The following is a 20,813-nucleotide window of genomic DNA, read 5'->3' as shown; positions in this document are numbered from 1 at the left end:
TTGTTAATGTCTCTTTGAGGTCATTTTGTGTCACCATGTTGTTATTTTGTGTCTCTTTGAGGTCATTTATGTCTTGTCTTTGAGGTTTTTTTGTCCCTTTGTTGTCATTTTATGTCTCCTTGTGGTTGTTATGTGTCTCTTTGTGGTCAATTTGTATCTTTTCTTTGTTATTTTGTGTCTCTTTGTGGTTGTTATGTGTCTCTTTGTGGCCATTTTGTGTCTCTTTGTGGTTATGTGTGTCTTTGTGGCTGTTTTGTGTCTCTTTGTGGTCTTTTTTGTCTCCTTGTGGTTGTTATGGGTCTTTTTGTGGTCAATTTGTGTCTCTTTATGGTCATTTGAGTTTTTCCTGATCGGTACATGTTAATTTGATATTTTTGCGAGAGAAGGTCCCCTTATACTTTGGGCCCCTGGACTTGCACCTATTAGGCCTGTTCAGTATTCCGTCTTTCTTATTTCTTTGTTATTTTGTTTCTCTTTGTGGTTGTTATGTGTCTTTGTAGTCGTTTTGTGTCTCTTCGTGGTCATTTTGTGTCCATCCTTTGTTTTTTGTGTCTCTTTGTGGTTGTTATGTGTCTCTCTGTTGTCATTTTGTGTCTCTTTATGGTCATTTGAGGTTTTTCCTGATCAGTACATGTTAATTTGATATTTTTGCGAGAGAAGGCCCCCTGATACTTTGGGCCCCTGGACTTGCGCCTGTTAGGCCTGTTCAGTATTCTGTCTATGAGAATGAAGAAGTTAATCTCAAAACTGATATCACCCTGTTTTGGTATGAACTCAGTGCATGCTGGTTAATGTTAGATGCGATGACAGATTAACAAACAAACATAGATCTATTTATAGATTATTTCATTTTAGTCTTAGTTTAGGAGTCTGTGGGGTTGTTTTTTGAAGGAAGCAGCAGTGTGCTCTGATTGTTTCTCCTTCTTCAGATCCTTCGTAACAGCAAGTCATGTGGTCATAGTAACTGATATAATTCAAGGTCCAATTTATTCATCCATAAAACCTTGAATAAATTACCTTTACATGTTTTTACTGTTTAATTTCTTGTTCCACAGTATGTGCTCTCCATGTCAGCAATTTAAAGTTGCTTGGAAGGGTAACTAAAGTTTTAGTGACTTGTTAAAAGGGTAAATATCAGTCTCAATCAATGCAAGTGACAAACAATAAAATGCAAAGTTAAATGAAAGTGTTTTATTTCACTTCTTTCTCACAAGAGCCCTTTGACCAGATGGTTTCCGGTTCTGTGATCAGCAGCCCCATCACTAATAAAAGACGACTGTGGTTGGACTGCGAGGCTCCCACGTGTGAACGGTTTCAACACTTTGGATGTGCAGAACAGTGCTGAAAAAAATGAAAAGACAAAACCTGTTTCTGGATAAGTAAAGGCACAGTATGTAGACTCTGTGTATTTACACAGTTTAAGAGCGAGCGAAAGCATCCACACATTTAACATTGCCCCAGTAATCTCTCAGTTTCCCTTAAATATTTCTCCGTCATGTGACCACATCTTATGACTTCCTGTTTTGCATCTACAGGCAGCTGTCTTGCTGTCACTTTCAAAGTTACTGAAGCATGAAGCATACAACCCAACAAAAGATTTCAAATTCCCTTTTTTGTTCACTTCACCTGCAGGACTTATTCAGGATGGACACACTCTTGAGTTTATGCTTACAGATTATTGTAATGCTTTTGTGTTGCACAGTTTGTAGTTCTAAAATTTCCTGTAAAAATGAAGCTGGTGAGCCTGTTGATTGGTAAGTTGCCATGATCTATTGCAGCAGAGTTATATCACAACATTTGCAGTTATGGTGCTTTAAATTTTCTGTATGATAGTGTTTGTACTATGTTTTAATATATTTGGCATTAATTCAATATAAAATCTGTTCAAATATTCTTTCATTTCTTCCAAGATGTCCTCTTCTGTAAATACGAAATAAAAAATAAATTTCTCTCTCCTTCCACTGCAGGTTTGTCATCTACAAACTGCCCAGGTACAAGATCGGCGAGGTCGGCAGTGGGGTGGACTACATGTACCTGGACTCCTCGGTGGGGAGCTGGCAGATGAGTAAATTCATGGTTAACACCAGCCAAGGAGCCATGGGGAACACACTCAACCAGCTTTACATGGGACAGGCCTACAAGGTGAGATTGTGTTCCTGATTTTAAGTGGGTATAGTGTGGTTGTTGTGTATAGGAAGTTAAAGAACCATGTGGCTTTAATCAGACTCAACAGTTCTGATGAGCTTGCTGAGTTGACACAGGGTTCCCACAGTCATGGAAAACCTTAAAAAGTTGTGGAAATTTACAATAACATTTTCCAGGCCTGGAAAAATCATCAAATTAGTAGAAATAATTTAAAAGTCTTGAAGAAGGTCATGGAATTTTGTTGTGTGTAATGAAAGTGTTAGAGTCATCTCCTGTGGATAAGCTTCCACATAATATAACAACTTTCCTGAAGCTGTACATGTAACAAATCTCTAATATGCGTCGATGTGTGACATGTTGTTTACCATCATGTATGTTTCTTCAGTCTCTCCATGTGTTTGGTCTCTCCTTCCATGTATGCCAGCTAACTTAAATTATGTGTGAATAGATTCAGACTCTGATATGTTTGAAAAATGTCAGGCAAGAAAGAAAAAACATCATTATGGGTCCTTGAAAAATCATGGAAAAGTTTTGACATTTTTTCAATAAAAATGTGTGGGAACCCTGGTAATGGCATATTTCTCAGTGTTTTCCGGTGACTGCATTTAGGCTTCAAAAATCAGAAAAGTGGTGTTACTTTGTGAAGATTATCTTGCTGATCAAAATATCCCAGCTAGCAGGGAACATTCCCATAACATTGGCTAACATTACCAACAAGTTCTATTTACGTTATAAAGAAAATGTTTTAATTTAACATGCAAAAAACATTTTAAGGATGATTATTCTTTCAAATAATGTTCTTGCAACATTAAAACCAGAACTAAGACAAAACATTTTAACTACAACATTCAAAAGATGTCGTAAGGATGTTACAAGCACCATAAGCACCATAGATTTTGTTAGATAATAACAAAGGAGGAACATTCTTACTGTAACATTCTAAAATGTTCCCAGGATGTTTTGAGGGCAAAATGAGATTTATAAAACATTTCTGAAATGTTATATGGTGACAAAACAAAAACATTTTTACTATAACTGTCTTAAAATATTTTAAGGATGTTATTGATGCAGAATGTGATTTATAAAATATTCCTGAAACATGATTTGGTGACAGAACAAAAACATTCTTACTATAACTGTCTTGAAATGTTTTAGGATGTTACTGATGCAGAATGTAATTTATAAAATATTCCTGAAACATGATTTGGTGACAGAACAAGAACATTCTTACTATAAAATGTTTTTAGGATGCTATTGATTCTTGGGATATCAGAAAGTCCTTTTTTAAAATATTCCTTTAATGTTATTTGTTAACTGTGTTCAAACATTCAATCTGCAACTTTCTAAGAATATTTTCAGGATGTTATTAATGCAGAATATGATTTGTAAAACATTCCTAAAATGTAATTTGGTGATAAAACAAGAACATTATCACTATAACATTCCTACAATATTTTTAAGATGTTATTGCTGCAGAATTAAATTTTTAAAGTATTCCTGAAATGTGATATGGTGATAAGACAAGAACATCATTACTGCAACTTTCTTTCTTTCTGCAATAATCCAAAATCCAATGGGAAAATCCCAAAGGCTTTTTAATGAGGAAACCACCGACACTAACGTCAGCCTACAGAACATCGTTACCCCTGTAGCTCTCTATAGAATACTGCTGACATATGACGTTAATATTTTATTGGTTTTAAGTTGTTTAGTTAAGTAACCAAAATCCACTGTCTTCCAAATGCCTCATGCTAATGTCATCTTGAAATACAGCTGTAATATATGAGGAATAACACACATCTCTAAAATGTTAAAATATTAACGTCCACACAAGGTTAAATTGTAACACTGGACACTGAAAATATCGTCAACCTGATTTTCATTCCAAGTGTCCTGTGTATTTCTGATGTCATTGTGACATCCAGTGCCAAGCTAAGCTAACCAGTAGCTGACTGGGCTATAGCTTCACTTTTATTTTACTAAGCTAAGCTAACTGTGTGCTTGCCTCACATTTACTGGACAGATATGAAACCTTGATCTTCTCATCTTCTCTTTCTTTCGACAAGAAAGCAAATCATGTTTCTCAAAATGTCAAACTGTTCCTTTTAGAAACTAACAGATGCAGTATATAGGCTACAAAAACGTGTACTTCTCCTTAATCTGTATGCATAAAACATGTATGTCCCTCAGTCTAACAGCTCAGTCTACGCACTTTACAATGATGGCCCGCCGATCCTGGAGTACATCAAAGGATATGGACACACCAAAGGTACAGTGCATTATGAAAATTAGTTTTGTTTTTGAGGACTTTGCTTTGATTTCAGTGGGGTGAATTGTGACAGCTCTAAAAGGCTAAACTCTAAACTTGTGTACTTTTTTGTGTTCATGATAATAACTGACAAATTTGTCCCCATGCTGCTGTTCAAACTCAGTCACTGCAATGCTGTAATTTTGCAAAAAAGAACAGATCAATATGGTTTTTGGTGTCAGGGGGAGGAAATGGCCAAAGAGCATCACTCTATTGACTCTGGATAAATGACTGCCCTGACATGACTTTGATGTAAATGTTTTGCAAGCATACATGCTGGTTTACACATATGTGGGAGTCTGTGCGCACAGTGAGCGTTGTTTGTGTGCATCCTGCAGGGGTACTGCTCTTTGACCACTCTCAAGGTTTCTGGATTTCGCACAGCATTCCCCATTTCCCCTCATTCCCTGAGAGAGGCTACCTTTACCCCTCCTCTGGCAAAGTCAATGGCCAGACCGCTCTCTGCATGACCTACCAGTATGATCAGTTCCTCCAAATAGGTAGGTGAGCACTCATGACACAACAGATCCCATACTTCAACTTACAAAATTCTCTATTTGCTGAAAACAAGTGAAATGTTTACACAGTGATCCGGCCTTATGCGAGTGCCTTCAGTACATACAGATATGACTCCAAATGTACACAAGCCTGCAAAGAGTTTGTCTAGAAATGTTTTGAGGGTCTACTCAGTGTATAACATACAGCAGATGTCAAGCAGCACATCCCCAGTTTGGAGAAGCAGTCGACAGAGACAACAGCAATTTAGCCACCTAAAAAAGGACCACCATAAAAACTATATAAGCGTTTAAGTGTACACAATACTGAGAGTATTTTATCTTTCTGTTAGAGAGCCCGTTCCAATGGGGAAGCAGTTAGTGGCTTCAGTTCCCCATCTATGCTTTCATCAAAGACACCAGACTCCGTTGACACTACAGTCATTTATGCTGTCTGAACACAGGAGCTGCTGGTCTACAGCTGCCTCGAGGTAGTTAGGTTGTGTTATTTTGTGACTCTGGTGAATCCCAGCCTTCCGTTCATCTATTCATTTTCAACCACTTGTCCGAAGTTGGGTCGCGGGGGCAGCAGGCTGAGCAAAGCACCCCAGACGTCCATCTCCCCAGCAACGCTTTCCAGCTCCTCCTGGGGGACCTGAGGCATTCCCAAGCCAGATGAGATATGTGATCCCTCCAGTGTGTTCTGGGTCTACCCCGGGGCCCTCCTACCAGTGGGACGTGCCCAGAACACCTCTAACAGGAGGCACCCAGGAGGCCTGATCAGATGCCCAAACCACCTCAACTGACCCCTTTCGACGCGACGGAGCAGCGGCTCTACTCCGAGCTCCTCACCCTATCTCTATGGCTGAGCCCAGCCATCCCACGGAGGAAACTCATTTCGGCCGCTTGTATCCTTTTCCGATCACTACCCGCAGCTTATGACCATAGGTGTGGACACAGATGGACCAGTAAATCAAAAGTAAATCTCTTCACCAGGATGATCCAAGCCAAACCGCCGAACCATCTCACGCTCCATTATACCCTCACTCGTGAACAAGATCCCGAAATACTTGAACTACCTCGCTTGGGGCAGTGGCTCACTCCCAACCCAGAGGGGACAATCCACCATTTTCCGGCAGAGAACCATGGCACTTCACACTCGGCTGCAGTACATGCATGAATCCCAGCTAACCCATTTTAAATGCCAAAGTTGCACAATCACACAAACAAACTAAGCTACCGAGGAAGTGGTCGACCAGCAGCTCCTGTGTTTAGCGATGTTATATCATTGTTTTTCTCAGTGGAGAAATCTGAACTATTGCTTCAGTAATGAGACAGACTTCTGAGGGTTCCTATAAGTGGGCCCACTACAACTTTGTGCTGGTAAGGGAAAATCTGGAACACATAAAACATTCAAATAAATTAAAAACAATAAAATGTATGCAGCAAGAAAAGAGCGACGTATGTAGCTCTGATCTCACTACAGTTAGATTTATCCCATATTCATTAAAGCTGACACTGGTTTGATATAAAAATAAAAGCATTTTTAAAATTAGCACTATTTTTCTGACTTCAGGAATACTGCTCATCTTTACAGAAACATCCTACAGTGCACCCTTTAGTCTTCTAACACAGCATCTCTTATTCCTCTCCTCCCTGTGATGTCCTCTCCTCCCTCTCCAGCAAAGCAGATGGCGTACCTTTACCCACGTGTCTATAACTGCTCTGTACCAGCTGCGTTCTTGGCCAACCTGCCGCAGTTGGCCCAGTTATGTGAGGGCTCCAAACCACCTCTGGCCTCAGATAAGAGAGTGGAGCAGCTTTTCTCGGTCGAAGGGGAAAAGTTTGCCAGTTTTGTCAAATCTGAACGCTTTGTGGATGGTAATGTATTCATCCTGCACTGCTGGTCATATATATTTTACAGACATGGGGGGGTGGCAGACATTTCGTTCACAGAAACACTTACAGCAAACTTTTTACACAACTAAATTTAGCAAGACTTTCTATCTGCTACTGTCTTGTTTGCACATTTCACTTGTCTGCCACAGTCACTCATTATCAGATGCAGTCACACACTATAATCACAGAGCCATATGGACACACCCCACCCAAGGCCTGTGGAAGTACTCTGTGCTCCCAACGTCTTTTACTTGTGATACCCTACGTTGAGGCAGTGACCTCAGCCTCCTCACATACAAGGCCTTAAACATTTGTGACTAGTCATTTTTCCCTCTCAGATTGTTTCATTCACAGGATTTTTACATACTCCTGTTTTATTTTTTTTGTATTTTAAAACAAAAAAAGTCAAGATTATAAGCATGAAGGTTGTATTTGTGCTGTAAAACATCACAGAGCTTGTTTAAGATATTTATCCTCTGACTCATTGCAGCATAATCACATCTGAGAACTTTATATTTGAATGTCACACTATAAAAAATAAATCTAATCTTTAAAGCAGCAAATGTAACACAAATAACATAAAACGACTGGAATATTATTTAAAACATTTATCTTATTCCAGTGCATATTATTAAGTGAGCTTACCCATATTTACTTTTTAACATAATATTTCACCATAATGCAGCTGAGCTAACCCCCTCTCTGACTTTCACTCAGACATCTACACCGGCTGGGTGGCTCAGGCTCTGGGTGCCAACCTGCTGGTGGAGTCCTGGCAGAGACAAGGTCACGAGTTGCCCTCCAACTGCTCCCTGCCCAAACACACCATGAACATCAAGAGGATCTGGCTTCCTGGATCAGCCCCGTTCCAGTCCCACTACGACCACTCAAAGTGGTGTGTGTCGCAAGCTTATGAGGACCAGGTGACCTGCCTGGGGGACCTGAACAGGGAGGAGGCCCAAATGTGGCGTGGTGGAGGGCTGGTCTGCACCTTCAACCCCTTGATATACAAGGCCTTCAGACAAGTGGTGGACTGGTACATTGGCTGTTGAGTGAGACACAGAGAGATGCGATGAATGGGACTGGATTAGTCTCACCAGACATGCTTTAAATCTGTTTCAAACTTATGGGACCAAATGTGGAGATAAGCAGCTGGCATGCAACCATAACACCATGCAAGTGTCAAGTTAGCCTTCAGTTTTATGGATAACAGCAGGTCAAGCTTTTGATAGTTTACTGACTTGAAGAATATTTGTATTTATTTTCTTTTATATGATTATATAGCTGTGTGGTGTGAGACCAGAAATTAATAAATACGCAAGACACAAGTGTTTTAGTGTCATCACTGACTCACATTTATGTAAAATAAAATCATATGTTTGCATCACAGGACTTCCCAGTGTTACTTTTTATGTTTTCTGAGGAACTGCAAATCCAAATTAAATATTGCTAATTCTGAACATGTTTAAAAGATTAGGGACAGTGGTGAACTGAAGATCAGAAGCTCAAATTTGGGGAAAGTGAAAGAGCATCACCTCCTTCATTCCCACCTCAGGCTTACCCTTCAACAAGTCCTTAACCCACAACTTCTCCAGTGGACCTTTCCCAGTAGCCAGCTGCAAATCAGACTGTGGTCGCACTGGTGATCTGTATCTATGAATGTTTTCTTGTATTTTACGCAGACAGACAGTAACTGCTTTTGCCATCTTCATCGTGTGTGGGTCATAACTTGTCAGGAAAATGCACATGGTGAATAGCTTGAGTGTGTTTTGGTTAAACAGTGTCACCCTGTGGTCACACTAGAATCATACTGTAAATGGAGTATTTTCTCTGTGGATCATTTGATAGTGACAGTACTCCTCTTTATTATTGCATCTTAAATTCTTTTTTTTTCTTCTTTTTTATTAAAGTGTAAATTGCAAGTAGACAACCAATTACCAGAAAAAGAGAAAACAGTATATTTCTATACACCTATCAGCCAAAACATTAAAACCATTGACAGGTGAAGTGAATAACTTTGACTATTTTGTTCCAATGCATTGTTCTGCTGGGAAACCTTTGGATCTGGCATTCATGTGGATACCACCTGACATGTTCCACCCACTCAAACAGCGTTGCAGACCAAGTACCCCCCCTCATGGCAACAGTACTCCCTAATGGCAGTGGCCCCCCAACAGAAAAAAGCAGCATGCCACACTACAAAAACTGTTTAGAAATGGCCTGTGGACATGACAAAAAGTTCAAGGTGAGGGAGGAGAGGGCATCACAGGGAGGAGAGGAATAAGAGATGCTGTGTTAGAAAACTAAAGGGTGCACAGATGTACCCCTAATCCAAGGTGGGGCCTCTTTGGATCGGACTTGGCTCTACCTGTCGAGGCATGGACACAGGATCTCTGGGAGTGTCCTGTAGTGTCTGGCACCAGTGCGTTGGCAGCAGATCCATTTAGTCCAGTGGGTTGTGAGGTGGGTTAATGGCACGTGCCACAGGTGCTCATTCAGATTGGGAAGTGGGGAATTTGGAGCCCAGGTTGACACTTTGAGGTCTTTGTCACATTCCTTGGGCCATTCCTGAGCAATGATTGCAGTGTGGCATGGTGCATTATCCTGCTGGGGGGCCACTGCCATTAGGGAGTACTGTGGTACCTGGTCTGCAATGGTGTTTGAGTGGGTGGAACATGTCAGGTGGTATCCACAGGAATGCCAGAACCAAAGGTTTCCCAGCAGAACAATGCACTGGAACAAAATAATCAAAGTTATTCACTTCACCTGTCAGTGTTTTTAATGTTTTGAATGACATATATATATGATACAAAGAGTATTGTGGATTTACAGCAGTTTAAACAGCATGACTTAAGACCTCCTTTACTCATTATTCTTTTTTAAACAGTGTGTACCCTATAAAATTTTCTTGAACTAATTTTCATTGTGAAAAAGGGGATGTGTAACAAAGGTATACATTATCAAATCTATTAATTTGTCAATTCCAAAAAATGTGGGCGCAACTGTTGCACATATGGGATCCAGTTTGACCATAACTTTGTAAATCTGTACATTTGTAGGTGAGGTGACAAGGGTCAGAAAGCAGCCAATGTCTTGTGATGGTTTTTCATGGCAGCAGATACGTCCTGAATTCTTATTTCCCTTAAAAATCTAAGACGTTTGCAACAGGGTTAAAATCATTTCATGTTTTCAATGTACAGTAACTTGTTGGTAGCATATCCTAATATCATGTGCTGCACTCTGAATCCTAAGTCAGGGTGATTGCAGGTCTTTCATGTCTTAAAATGTCTTAAATTCAATTTTATTAATATTGTGCCTTAAAATGAAATTTGTTTAAATTCAATTGGTGAGGTCTTAATTGCCACAAACATTTAAAGAATTTTATTTAGCCATCATTTAATTCATTTTTGTAAGCTCTTCTGCGTGGAAGTCCACATTTCTGATTCCTACACAAAACCTAATACTGCATGAGACCAGGCCTGGATCGGGCGGGGTCAAAGGGTACAGATGACCCCACCCCAAGGCCAAGGAAATGAAAAGATCTATGGCTGACCTTTAAATGGGATCAAGTACAACAATTTACTTATGGACCTAAATCACTTACAATACAAGCTGAATGTATTTACATGATAAATAAATGTCATTTTATAAATAAAAAACATGTCGTGTCATCTGATACAACTCTGATCTGATACTAACTGGATATGACTGGAAAAGTGAAAGTTGACAGCTATATACTCTTTACACTATTTAAGTTCTGCACACATTTAAATATATTTAATTAAAGTAGCACTCAGGACTGAATGAGTAGGCCTAAATGAAGAAAAAAAAAATCACTCCATATTTGACTGTATGATTTAATACCTTGCAGTAATTTCCTCAATCAATGATTCTGCTTTTCTCTAATCATTCATTGGAGGGCATTTTCAGCCCAGGACACACATGTGACTACCTCGGCTTTTCAAAATAAGAGATCAAGGTCTTAATGGTAGATACAAGTACAGTATGATACAAAATTAATGTGAAAATATTACCCCTCACACCCCACGGGGGTGTGGATGAGGGGTCCACTTTTGAAAATATTGTTCCCCTGCCTGGGCTGGCCTGCAGGGGACTGCATAAATACTTAGCTTTATACGTACCTGCGATTGTTTAATAGGAAAAAGAAAATTGTCCAAATATCAGTCTTCAGTTTGGTTAAAAATTCTCTTGAAAATGTCTGTTCAAAAGCTTTAAATTTAAGTGTCTGATTCGTGTACACATCCTGTAAAAAGAAATCAGACTTATTCTGTTTAAAGACTGCACTGGCAGCAACATGGGAACACAATTTTAATCCAAACCACCTCTCAGCTTTTGATTTTTATACTGTTGATCTACTGATTTCTGGGTCAGCACTGCCTTTGTTGCACACTATTGGACTCTGTGCTGTGCCCACACCGTCTCACTGTGTGGCAGCACCAGTGGCTCTCCTTCACAGTCTCCAGCTGCTGCACACACCTCATGATTCTTATAAACTTTTAGTCCCTGAAGGTGATGTTTTTTATTTACCTGACCCATGGAGGCATCAAAGAAACTAAAGAAGATGAGTGACTCAGAGGGTCCATGCAGGGAGAAAACAGCAAGTGCCATCCAACAGCATGCAGGGCTACTTTTAGCTCTAGTTTATCGTTAACTTAGTTTTTATCTCAGTTTCAGCAATGTATACAATCATTTTCAGAATGTTCATGCTGTTTTTCCTATTTTTACAGCTGTGCCTTTGTGGCTTACAGGCAAACAACAATAAAATAAACCAAACATAAAGTATAAAGTGTAAAGTAAAGTATATTTTGGAATAAAGCAAAACATATAAATAGTGTATATACATAAATATAAAATAAAATATAAAAAAACAAAACAAATTATTTAAAAAATATATATTCACAAAAATATATAATATAATTTAAAAAAGGGACGACAAATTAATTAACCTGTGTGACATAAGTAGGGGAGTATTACATGTTTTATGACAATTTTTTAGCTTCCATATTGGGGGGTCAGGTTGTATCCACTTAATTGGAATGCATTTAACCCTTTGAAATCTGGAGCAACACTGTTCTTGTGCTGCTCTCAGACGCCCCTGAGCAAGTATTTAAACCTTTGAACCCTGAGCAAGTTGCTGCGATTTCTAATGACAATGAGGAAATTGGTAAAAAAAAATGTCCCACAAATTGCTAAAAAAAATTTAACTGTGGAAAAAGAATCAACTAGGAAATTGTATGTTTATAATAATTATTATAACATATTTAAAATTATGGTACAGAATTATTAGAATGTTTAAACACTTTTTCCAGGTTATTTCCTTGTTTGTTTGATTTTAACTTTATTTTTCTTTTCTTTTCCTCTTCTTTTTTTAACTAATTTGCTCGTTTTTAATTTCTGTCTTTTTATTAATTTCATTAATTTCTTTAAAAAAATTTGGGTCATTTCTAATTTCTTTGTTGTTCATTGCCTTCTTCACGTGTTTTTGTAGGAAATCAAGGCTGTTTCAAAGGGTTAAGTGCTGCTGTTGTCAATGTTTGTAAAAGGTTGTTTTTTTGTTGTTTTTTTTGCTCTCCTATCAATGCCCTTTTGATGTTAGACCCAATACTGCTACCCTTGAATCTTTTGTGAGATTTTGGTAAGTTTGTTATCTTAAAAAATAATTGCACTGTTGAGTCATGTTCTTCTTTAGGATACAGTCATCACACACACTGTGTGACAAAACTGGTTCGACCAGCAGAGACAAAGAGAAAAAGAAATTACCGTTTGTTTGCTGTACTTGCTGTAGTTTCCGCCAGGTTTTTGATGCTTATTTCAGTGAGCAGGTCGCTCTTTCGCTGCTGTAATGCCCTACAAGTGTCAGATGGGTGCAGTAATTCAGATCGTGTTGAAACACAGTTCATGTCATGACTACTCTTTCTTGGAAATATTCAAAAAGTTTCTGAAGCACTCAAAATGTATCAGTTAAATACTTGATTTTCAGAGTATATTAATTCTTTGAGGATGTAGAACTGCTGTCAGGAGATTAATGCTTGAATTATGATACAAGTGTTCAGTGTGAAGAGCATCTCACTCTTGTCAGTGTCAGGTTCACATTCAGTAAAACAGCCAGTCAGACTGGGTCCTGTCACACTCAAAAGGCAGATAAACTCGTTGTCCCCACTCCTCAGCTTATGACAGGCAGGTCAGCATTCTGGTGTGAGGCACAGAATAAGTGAATCATCTACAGTGTAGTGTCTTGGCAGGGAACGAGGAAGCAGATGAAATGTGAGATATGTGGTTGTCAGTTTCGTTTAACAGTAAGAAATAATAACAGCCTTGCACAACATATGCACAGTTGACAGTAAAGAGAAATGAAGATGGCGAGATACGTAAGTAAAATATTTGCATGTTTAAAAATGATGCTTATAACAAAAATAGTTTAAACTTAAAATGTTTAAATGCAAAACATTATGTTTTACATGCACTTGTAGACATACTTAAATACCTAACAAGTGGAAGCAAAAGTTTTAGTATATGTTTCTTTATGTGTCAGAAAACGGACGTGATCAAAAAGCTGTAAATTGTATTCACACTTTGTTACAATGAAAGAATTTTTGCTAAGGGGAGCTAATTTTAGAGAAATGTTAACTGTTAATGTGAACTGTTGTTTGACCTCTTCAGTGCTGATGAAAATGGAAGTGGTTGTGCTGCACTATAAGGTGATTTAATCTTCCAGGGTCAGGAAGTTGCTTTAAAGAACTGCAGAGCTCTTATAGTGTTTTGATAACTCCACCACATTCCTTCTAAATCGTAGGTGAAATTCTTAGATGAGCCTTGAAATGGATTGTAATACTATATATTATAATCCCTGATGGTGGTGCCGTAGTTACAACTCTCCAACACCATCATCAAACTATCAAATGAGGAAATATGTTGTTGAAAAATAGTGTTCATCCCTCCAGGACCGTTTAGAGACTTGCACAATCTTTGTCAGGAAGCTTTGAGGCTGTGCTGTGGGCTCGGGGTTGCCCAAAACCTGACTGACACGTCACCATCTGTGTTACAGATAATTTTGCAAGTGAGTCTGCAAAATTGCCAAATTAAAATGGCGTCAAATATTTGAGCATTAAAGTTAATTCTTGGTGTCAGGAAGCAAGACCACCTGAACCGAGACCAAGTCATGACACAGACCAGTCCGGTAATAATACAATGTAAAATTGTACACTGTACCCACCACACCAATGCTAGAGTATCTAAAATTTTCTATAATGTGTCTCCTGCATGTAATCGCTGTCAGCAAATCACATACACATGTTCTGGCTTTGTCCAGCTTTGCACACTGGACAGAGGTTTTTAAGACTGTCTCATACATTGTTAAAGAAACAGTTACACCAAACCTGTTCACGGTTTTGTTTGGTGTCTCCCACTCTTCCTCTCTGTCTGCATCTAAGAAACAAACTACAGCCTTTGTGACATTGGTAGCAAAAACAGACAAGGATCTATTTAAATTACCTCACCGAAAATAGAATTGAGCTCCTTTGAGACTTTATCCCACCATGAGATTTTAAATAACTTGTTTAATGACATACTATTCTATGACTTTTTTTATGACCTTCTAACCTCTAACAAAGACTATAACTACAGTCCACAGTAATATAGCTATCATAACACCCCTGTTACATTCTAGTTTTCCACCTTTTAATACAATTGAAATTAGTTTGTTATTGATTGTGCCAACCCATAGCAGTCCAGTAATGGCTTCTGCTGGAGTTCAGGTGCATAAACGACACACAGAACTGTGGTACACCATAATACAAGGACTGGTAATAATAACAAAAATGAGTGGGTTTATTTATGATTATGACTACATTTTCTAATGATTATTTTGGATGGCGGTTTATGGTTGCCTTTCATAGCATAGCAGTTTTTAAAATCACGATTTTGAGAGGGGCATTTCAAGCATATTTTAATATTAGGGTGTATGTCCTTCCCAATATATAAATTAAATTACCACCTAGCGAGACCGAAACCTTCAAAAAGAGGTCTTGAGACTAATCTGGAGATCTACAACACTGTTGGAAACAGTAGTTTGACATGGATTAATTAATAATTTTAACTTAATCTTAACTTAAGGTTCAATAACACACTCTCTATCAGCAAAGTCCAGAGTTCGCTTCATTGACATGGAGTTGATTTATTTGTACTTCATAACAGGTGATACTGTAACCCACGCCTCTGCTCATGGACACAAGGTTAAAAGCTCTGGATATTTATAAAGATAAACAAACCTTAAGTTTAGTTTGATTTTTATAATGACATTCTTTATATATTACACTCAGAATAAAAGTCAGGATGATTTTGTCCATATGTGTGAATGGTTGTCTGTCTCTATGCGTCAGCCCTGTGATAGTCTGGCGACCTGACCAGGGTGTAACCTGCCTCTCACCCAATGTCAGCTGGGATAGGCTCCATCCCCCCTTGGTACCTTACAGGATAAGCGGTTACAGAAAATGGCAAATATCTCAACACTACCTCAATGATTTGCTACATTTTTCAGAAAATTTGGCATATATAAAGGTCACTGACTGGTGATTAAAGGAAATGGCCACATTAGAATCACAACACAGACAGTTCTCACTGACCCTCATGCCGACAAGAAGTCCAGTGTAGTTTTTTAATCCACAAAACTCGTTCGGGGTATCGGAGGATAACAGCTCGCCGGATTTTGCCATACACTTGAAGTGCATGGAACCCACGTACAAAATCATTTTGAAAATGTAATAAAACTCCGCTAATGCATTTCAAAAACGTCAAAACGGCTCGTCCATCGTAATCCAAGTGCCCTGAAGCCGCGGCATGCAAAATTGACTTGAAAAGACATAATTTACTCCACTTTTATAGCACAATTTCTCACCATGGTCAGTTAGCCTGCAACTCGTGAGACTCAAGAACAACAACGTCTCTGAACGTTCTCGAGTCTCGCTTAAGTTGCCATGTAAACACAGCACGCCTGCAGGCTAGTGGAGTGGAGTAAATTATGTCTTTTCAAGTCAATTTTGCATGCTGCAGCTTCAGGGCACTTGGATTACGACGGACGAGCTGTTTTGACGTTTTTGAAATGCATTAGCGGAGTTTTATTACATTTTCAAAATGTGGGTTCTATGCATTGTTCCATTTTGTGGATTAAAAAACTACACTGGACTTCTTGTTGGCATGAGTAGTACTGCCTGTATTTTCATTCTAAAGTGGCCATTTCCTTTAATCTGTGGAAAAAAAAGAATCCTGTCCTTTTAATTCTCTCATTATTGTATTAGTTGATCCTTGACTTGTTAATACGGTGGCTGTGTTGCTCAGTTGGATGTTGATGGTCCAGGAAGTGGCTTTTTAAAAATGTAGAACTTGCCCAGTGATAGGCCTACCACACCTTCCTGTTCACACCACCATCTTACCCCATCATACTTTCAAATCCTGGGTCCTGAGAGCGACTGCTAATATGTCATGATCTCTAATGTTCTGGCCATTGTTATAATCAACAGTTTAAAATGTTAGAAGCAAAATTGTTCAAACCAATTAAGTTGAAACGAGTAAGATGAACATCATGAGTCAAAATGTCCCTTTTATAATCTGACTTCCCCTTCTCATTGTAATTCTCTCACATTTATATTTGATCGTTTCAGGGAACAATGATGAGATTCCTCCTAAGTGTTGGGATCCTTTTTCAAGGGTGTCATTCAGATGTGAAATGCAGGGATGACAATGGAAAAGAGGTGGACTGGTTGGTGGAAGTTTTGTGTTGCAGCACTATCTATTTTCACCTATTCTCTGTGTCGGCTGAATATGTAATAGAATATATTTACCTCTGTATCATTAGGTATATTCTCTACAAGTTGCCCCATATAAATGATGATGGTTTGTCGTATCTGTACATGGATGAGAGCACCGACGGATGGAAAGTCAGCAAAGAGGCAATCAACAGTACATCCGGCACTCTGGCAAACACCCTGAAACCTCTGCTTGACTTCTACGACAGAAAGGTGCGTATATAAGGATGAATGTTTCTCTTGGACAGCACAGCGTTTAACCCAAGACACAGATTTTGAGTTTCCTGTTGTTTTGTTGTAGACTGAAGGCTTTGGATACATGCTCTATAGTGATCAACCTCCTGAACCATATATTGCTCCTGCATCATTTGGCCACAGTAAAGGTGGGTGTAGCGACGTTCCACTTTTTCCTTCAAAGTCAAAGATAATATGATGTAACAAAGCTCTGTTTTTTCTGTTTTACTCTGTAAAGGAGTCGTGCTGTTAGACAGACAGACTGGAGTTTGGCTCTCACACAGTACACCAAAATTCCCAACGTATCGCAGGAAAGACTTCTGGCCAAGCAGTGGAAATGCTAACGCTCAAACATTTATGTGTGTCACTTTCTCTTATGATCAATTCAAAGAAATAGGTAGGTTAATGCCTGTTACATTTCTGTCTTGTTATGAAACATATTCACCAAAAGGAATCACAATGCAGTAAAAACTTCAATTTGTATTCACAGGTTTGCAGCTCAAGTACATCCATACTTACTCCTATGACTCTGAGATCCCGAAAACCTTTCACAGTGAGCTGCAGTGTGTTGCACAGCGGAGCTGCTACCCAAAGACGGAGCCCTGGTTTAGTGTCAAGAATCTGACGTCAATGACAGGACGTACATTTTCCAGCTTTGCAAAGTACACACGTTTTGGGGATGGTAAGTGTGTGCATCAATCAGTTAATCAGGTTTCAAGTGTTAAGATTTCACATTAGGTTGATGATAAACCTAAAGTGTTTGTTGACAGAGCAAAGTGACAGACTGTCATGTCATGTGCCATCTACTGTATGTCACTGCATTTTTGTTTTGTTCAAAGTTTTCTTTTTGATATGTATGTGTGACATGCATTTCTAGAAATGTGTTGATTACAGTATTGTGTTTTGTTTGGTTCCCTACATATAGATCTTTACACTGGCCTCATCGTGAACTATCTGGAGCAGAATCTGTATGTGAGGAGCTGGGGAAAGAAGCGCAGTGACCCTCTGCTTTCTAACTGCAGCCTCATCATCCCTCATAATGTCTACAATGTGAAGGAAGTGAGGCTGCTGAAGGGGAAGCCCTACGGCGATACTGTGGATCACTCCAAGTGGTGTGTGACTCCTGATGGTGGCTGGACCTGCGTAGCTGACATGAACAGGGAGGAGAGTCAGATGAAAAGAGGCGGAGGAGCAATTTGCACCGATGACATTGCCGTTGGAAGAGCTTTTAATGCCCTGATAACACGTTATGAACGATGTAAACGTGAGCGTCCCCCTTCTGTTCTACACACAGAGCTGTAAAGTTACAACTCTTTATCACCATGTAGAGAAAAGTGTAGCAGGAATACCAAAAACTAAGACCAGAGCAAGATATCACCGATAGCACCTACTACACCTTTACATATCCAGACTTAAAACTGTCTCATGCTTGACAAATTAGAAGTTGACATACACAGTTTGGTGTATTTTAATCCCTGTCTTTGGTATTCTGTGTGTGTTAATGAAGGAAAAACTGCAATGTTTTTATTTTTTAAAATCATGCCAAAGCTCTAACTTTTATAGTACAACTCCAGATGAAATTAATTAAAATTAAATCAATTTTAAGTACAAATTCTATGTTGTTGTTTTTGTGTTTATGGGAGATTAGCCCTCTGTCAGCTGTGGATAAAATAAACGGTTTGTGGGCTGGTGGGTAAAAATAAGCTTCTGGGCTCCAAAAAACTCCAAGAACCTCCAACTCTCTGTGTAATGTCTACAGTCTGTCGTTGTTTGGAGATTATCTGGCTCCAGATTAAAGGCCCTGACACACCAAGCCGACAGTTGGCCGTCGGTCAAAGTCGGGCCATCGGTGAGCGTCTGTCGCCCTAGTTTTTGCGGTGTGTCCTGCACCATCGGCACCGTCGGCACTTGGGCGTCGGCGGCTTTCCGGCCGATTGAGCATGTTGAATCGGCGGCAGAGCTTGTCGGTGAGAGAGATCTCTCTCACTGGCTGTTTAGGTTTTATTTCCTCGCCCCTGTAGCGAGTGAATCTGCCTGTAGTGAAACCGGGGCTAACCGGCACTTCCTCCTCAGGCTCCACTTCACTCAGCTGCCCGACAAATCCGCTGCTTCTTCCCACCTTAACCTGAATAACAAACCGGGGCTAGCTGTGAGGCTTAGCCACAGCATGACCGGAGGGAAGCACAGCCAGTTAGCCTCCACTAGCCTCCCAGCTAGCCCTGGCTCTCCGTTTGGATCCAACCGGAGCACCGAGCCCCGGTTTGTTATTCAGGTTAAAGTGGGAAGTAGCAGCGGGTTTGTCGGGCAGCTGAGTGAAGTGGAGCCTGCGGAGGAAACACCGGGACCGTCTGGATGTCATAGTCTGTGGAGGTGCTGCTGTGCTCAGCTGCACTCCCTCAGCTGACAGGATGTACCACTCTCTGACTCCACTACTTTGTTTATCTCATGCATTCCTCGGAATTCCGGTTTCCCTTTTTGCGTTATATCCTCACAGAACGTACGTGCTACATGGCCGTCAGATGTAGTCTTTGTAGTGTGTTCAAATGCAACTGACACAGGGTGACATGAGGCAACGCAACGCAACAGTTGGCTTTCGTCGCCGCTAGTTCTTTGATGTCGGTTTGGTGTGTCCGCACCTTAACACACTTTAGGAATGTCTAACACATACTGTATGCTCACAACTAAAATAACTAAAATCTCACAATTAGATTTTGACACTTGGACACCCTTTAAGAAAGGGCCTTAAAGGAACAGTTCACACAAAAGTCAAAAATACCTGAAGTTCTTTTTTTCAGTGGAGACTGTTTTGGTGTAAGTTGCAGAGTGTTGGAGATATCGACCGTAGAGATGTCTGCCTTCTCTTGAATATAATAGAACTAAATGGCACTCGGCTTGCGGTGCTCAAAGCCAAAAAAAACCATACATTTGGAAATCTCAACAGCAACGTCTCTTTCCAGAAATCATGACCCAGTTACTCAAGATAATCCACAGACCTTGTTGTGAGCAGTTTGATGTCGGAACTATTGTCTTTCTACCAAGCTACACCATACGCGTGGTAACATTGTCGTGGTGCTGCCATGAATGACCACCAAACAACAAAAGTGGGTGTTTTTTAACTAGACATTGGCAGCGTTTACAGCCATGACTGTGCCACCAAAAGGTTTGCAGTGTGGCATGGTGCGCCACTGCCATTGGGAATACTGCTGCCATGAAGGGAGGTACTTGGTCTGCAACTGTGTTTGAGTGGGTGGAACATGTTAGGTGGTATCAGAACCAAAGGTTTCCCAGCAGAACAATGCACTGGAACAAAATAATCAAAGTTATTCACTTCACCTGTCAGTGTTTTTAATGTTTTGGCTGATCGGTGTCTATCTTTATTGCTCATCATGAGTGGAAATTTGTCTTCGGCTCACCAAACACAGAAGACAACATTGTAAAAGCAGACAAACGGTGAGTAAAACAAACAAAGTCATTACAAAAACACTTAACAGTAAATCAGCACATTGTCTGTCTGTGGTTTAAAACTTATCAATCATTTGGTTAAGTTAAGGATACTGATGGCACTCGGGATGAAGGACTTCTTAAATACATTTTTGGTTGCCAGAGGGACTCTATAGCACCTCCCAGAGCTCAAGAGTTCAAACTGGCTAAACAGAGGGTGAGAGCTATCTGCCAACATACGCCTCGCTTTCTTCCTCGTCCTTTCTGTAAAGAGTTGGGTCAAGGGCTTTTGTGTCCTGCCAACTATTTTACTTGGCAGTGTCACAATCCTGCAGAGTTTATTCTTAAATATACAGTTAAGGTGACCGTACCAGGCAGGAAGGTGAAAAGTTAAAACACTCTCAACCATGGTTTTGTACACTAATTTTAAAATCTGCTGGCTAACACCAAGGCCACTGAGTTTTCTAAGAA

The 20,813-nt window shown here is 39.7% G+C and overlaps 2 protein-coding genes across 2 annotated transcripts; both read left to right on the top strand.

Annotated features, from left to right (window-relative positions):
- The first annotated feature begins 1,479 nt into the window (after positions 1–1,479).
- Positions 1,480–8,233, top strand: LOC117253729 (deoxyribonuclease-2-beta). The gene is made up of 6 exons (XM_033621380.2): positions 1,480–1,754; positions 1,968–2,142; positions 4,336–4,414; positions 4,792–4,953; positions 6,631–6,828; positions 7,564–8,233. Exons 1-6 carry the CDS (start codon positions 1,573–1,575, stop codon positions 7,896–7,898), a joined length of 1,131 nt encoding a protein of 376 aa, XP_033477271.1. The 5' UTR covers positions 1,480–1,572; the 3' UTR covers positions 7,899–8,233.
- A 4,792-nt stretch (positions 8,234–13,025) lies between these two features.
- LOC117254270 (deoxyribonuclease-2-alpha-like) lies at positions 13,026–18,481 on the top strand. The gene is made up of 7 exons (XM_033622425.2): positions 13,026–13,235; positions 16,524–16,621; positions 16,718–16,880; positions 16,969–17,050; positions 17,140–17,298; positions 17,392–17,583; positions 17,827–18,481. The coding sequence occupies exons 1-7, from the start codon at positions 13,218–13,220 to the stop codon at positions 18,201–18,203; spliced, it is 1,089 nt and encodes a 362-aa protein (XP_033478316.2). The 5' UTR covers positions 13,026–13,217; the 3' UTR covers positions 18,204–18,481.
- The last annotated feature ends 2,332 nt before the right edge of the window (positions 18,482–20,813 follow it).

Source organism: Epinephelus lanceolatus, chromosome 6 (assembly GCF_041903045.1).
Source record: "Epinephelus lanceolatus isolate andai-2023 chromosome 6, ASM4190304v1, whole genome shotgun sequence".
NCBI lineage: Eukaryota > Metazoa > Chordata > Actinopteri > Perciformes > Serranidae > Epinephelus > Epinephelus lanceolatus.
This window is presented reverse-complemented; position numbering and strand designations above follow the sequence as displayed.

Bases quoted from the DNA above. Each gene is read 5' to 3' on its own strand.
- LOC117253729 (XM_033621380.2), top strand. From the start codon at position 1,573: ATGAAGCATACAACCCAACAAAAGATTTCAAATTCCCTTTTTTGTTCA. The intron at 1,755-1,967 runs GTAAGTTGCCAT...CTTCCACTGCAG, and splicing joins GCTGGTGAGCCTGTTGATTG to GTTTGTCATCTACAAACTGC. The intron at 2,143-4,335 runs GTGAGATTGTGT...TATGTCCCTCAG, and splicing joins ACATGGGACAGGCCTACAAG to TCTAACAGCTCAGTCTACGC.
- LOC117254270 (XM_033622425.2), top strand. The intron at 17,299-17,391 runs GTAGGTTAATGC...TTGTATTCACAG, and splicing joins TGATCAATTCAAAGAAATAG to GTTTGCAGCTCAAGTACATC. The intron at 17,584-17,826 runs GTAAGTGTGTGC...CCCTACATATAG, and splicing joins GTACACACGTTTTGGGGATG to ATCTTTACACTGGCCTCATC.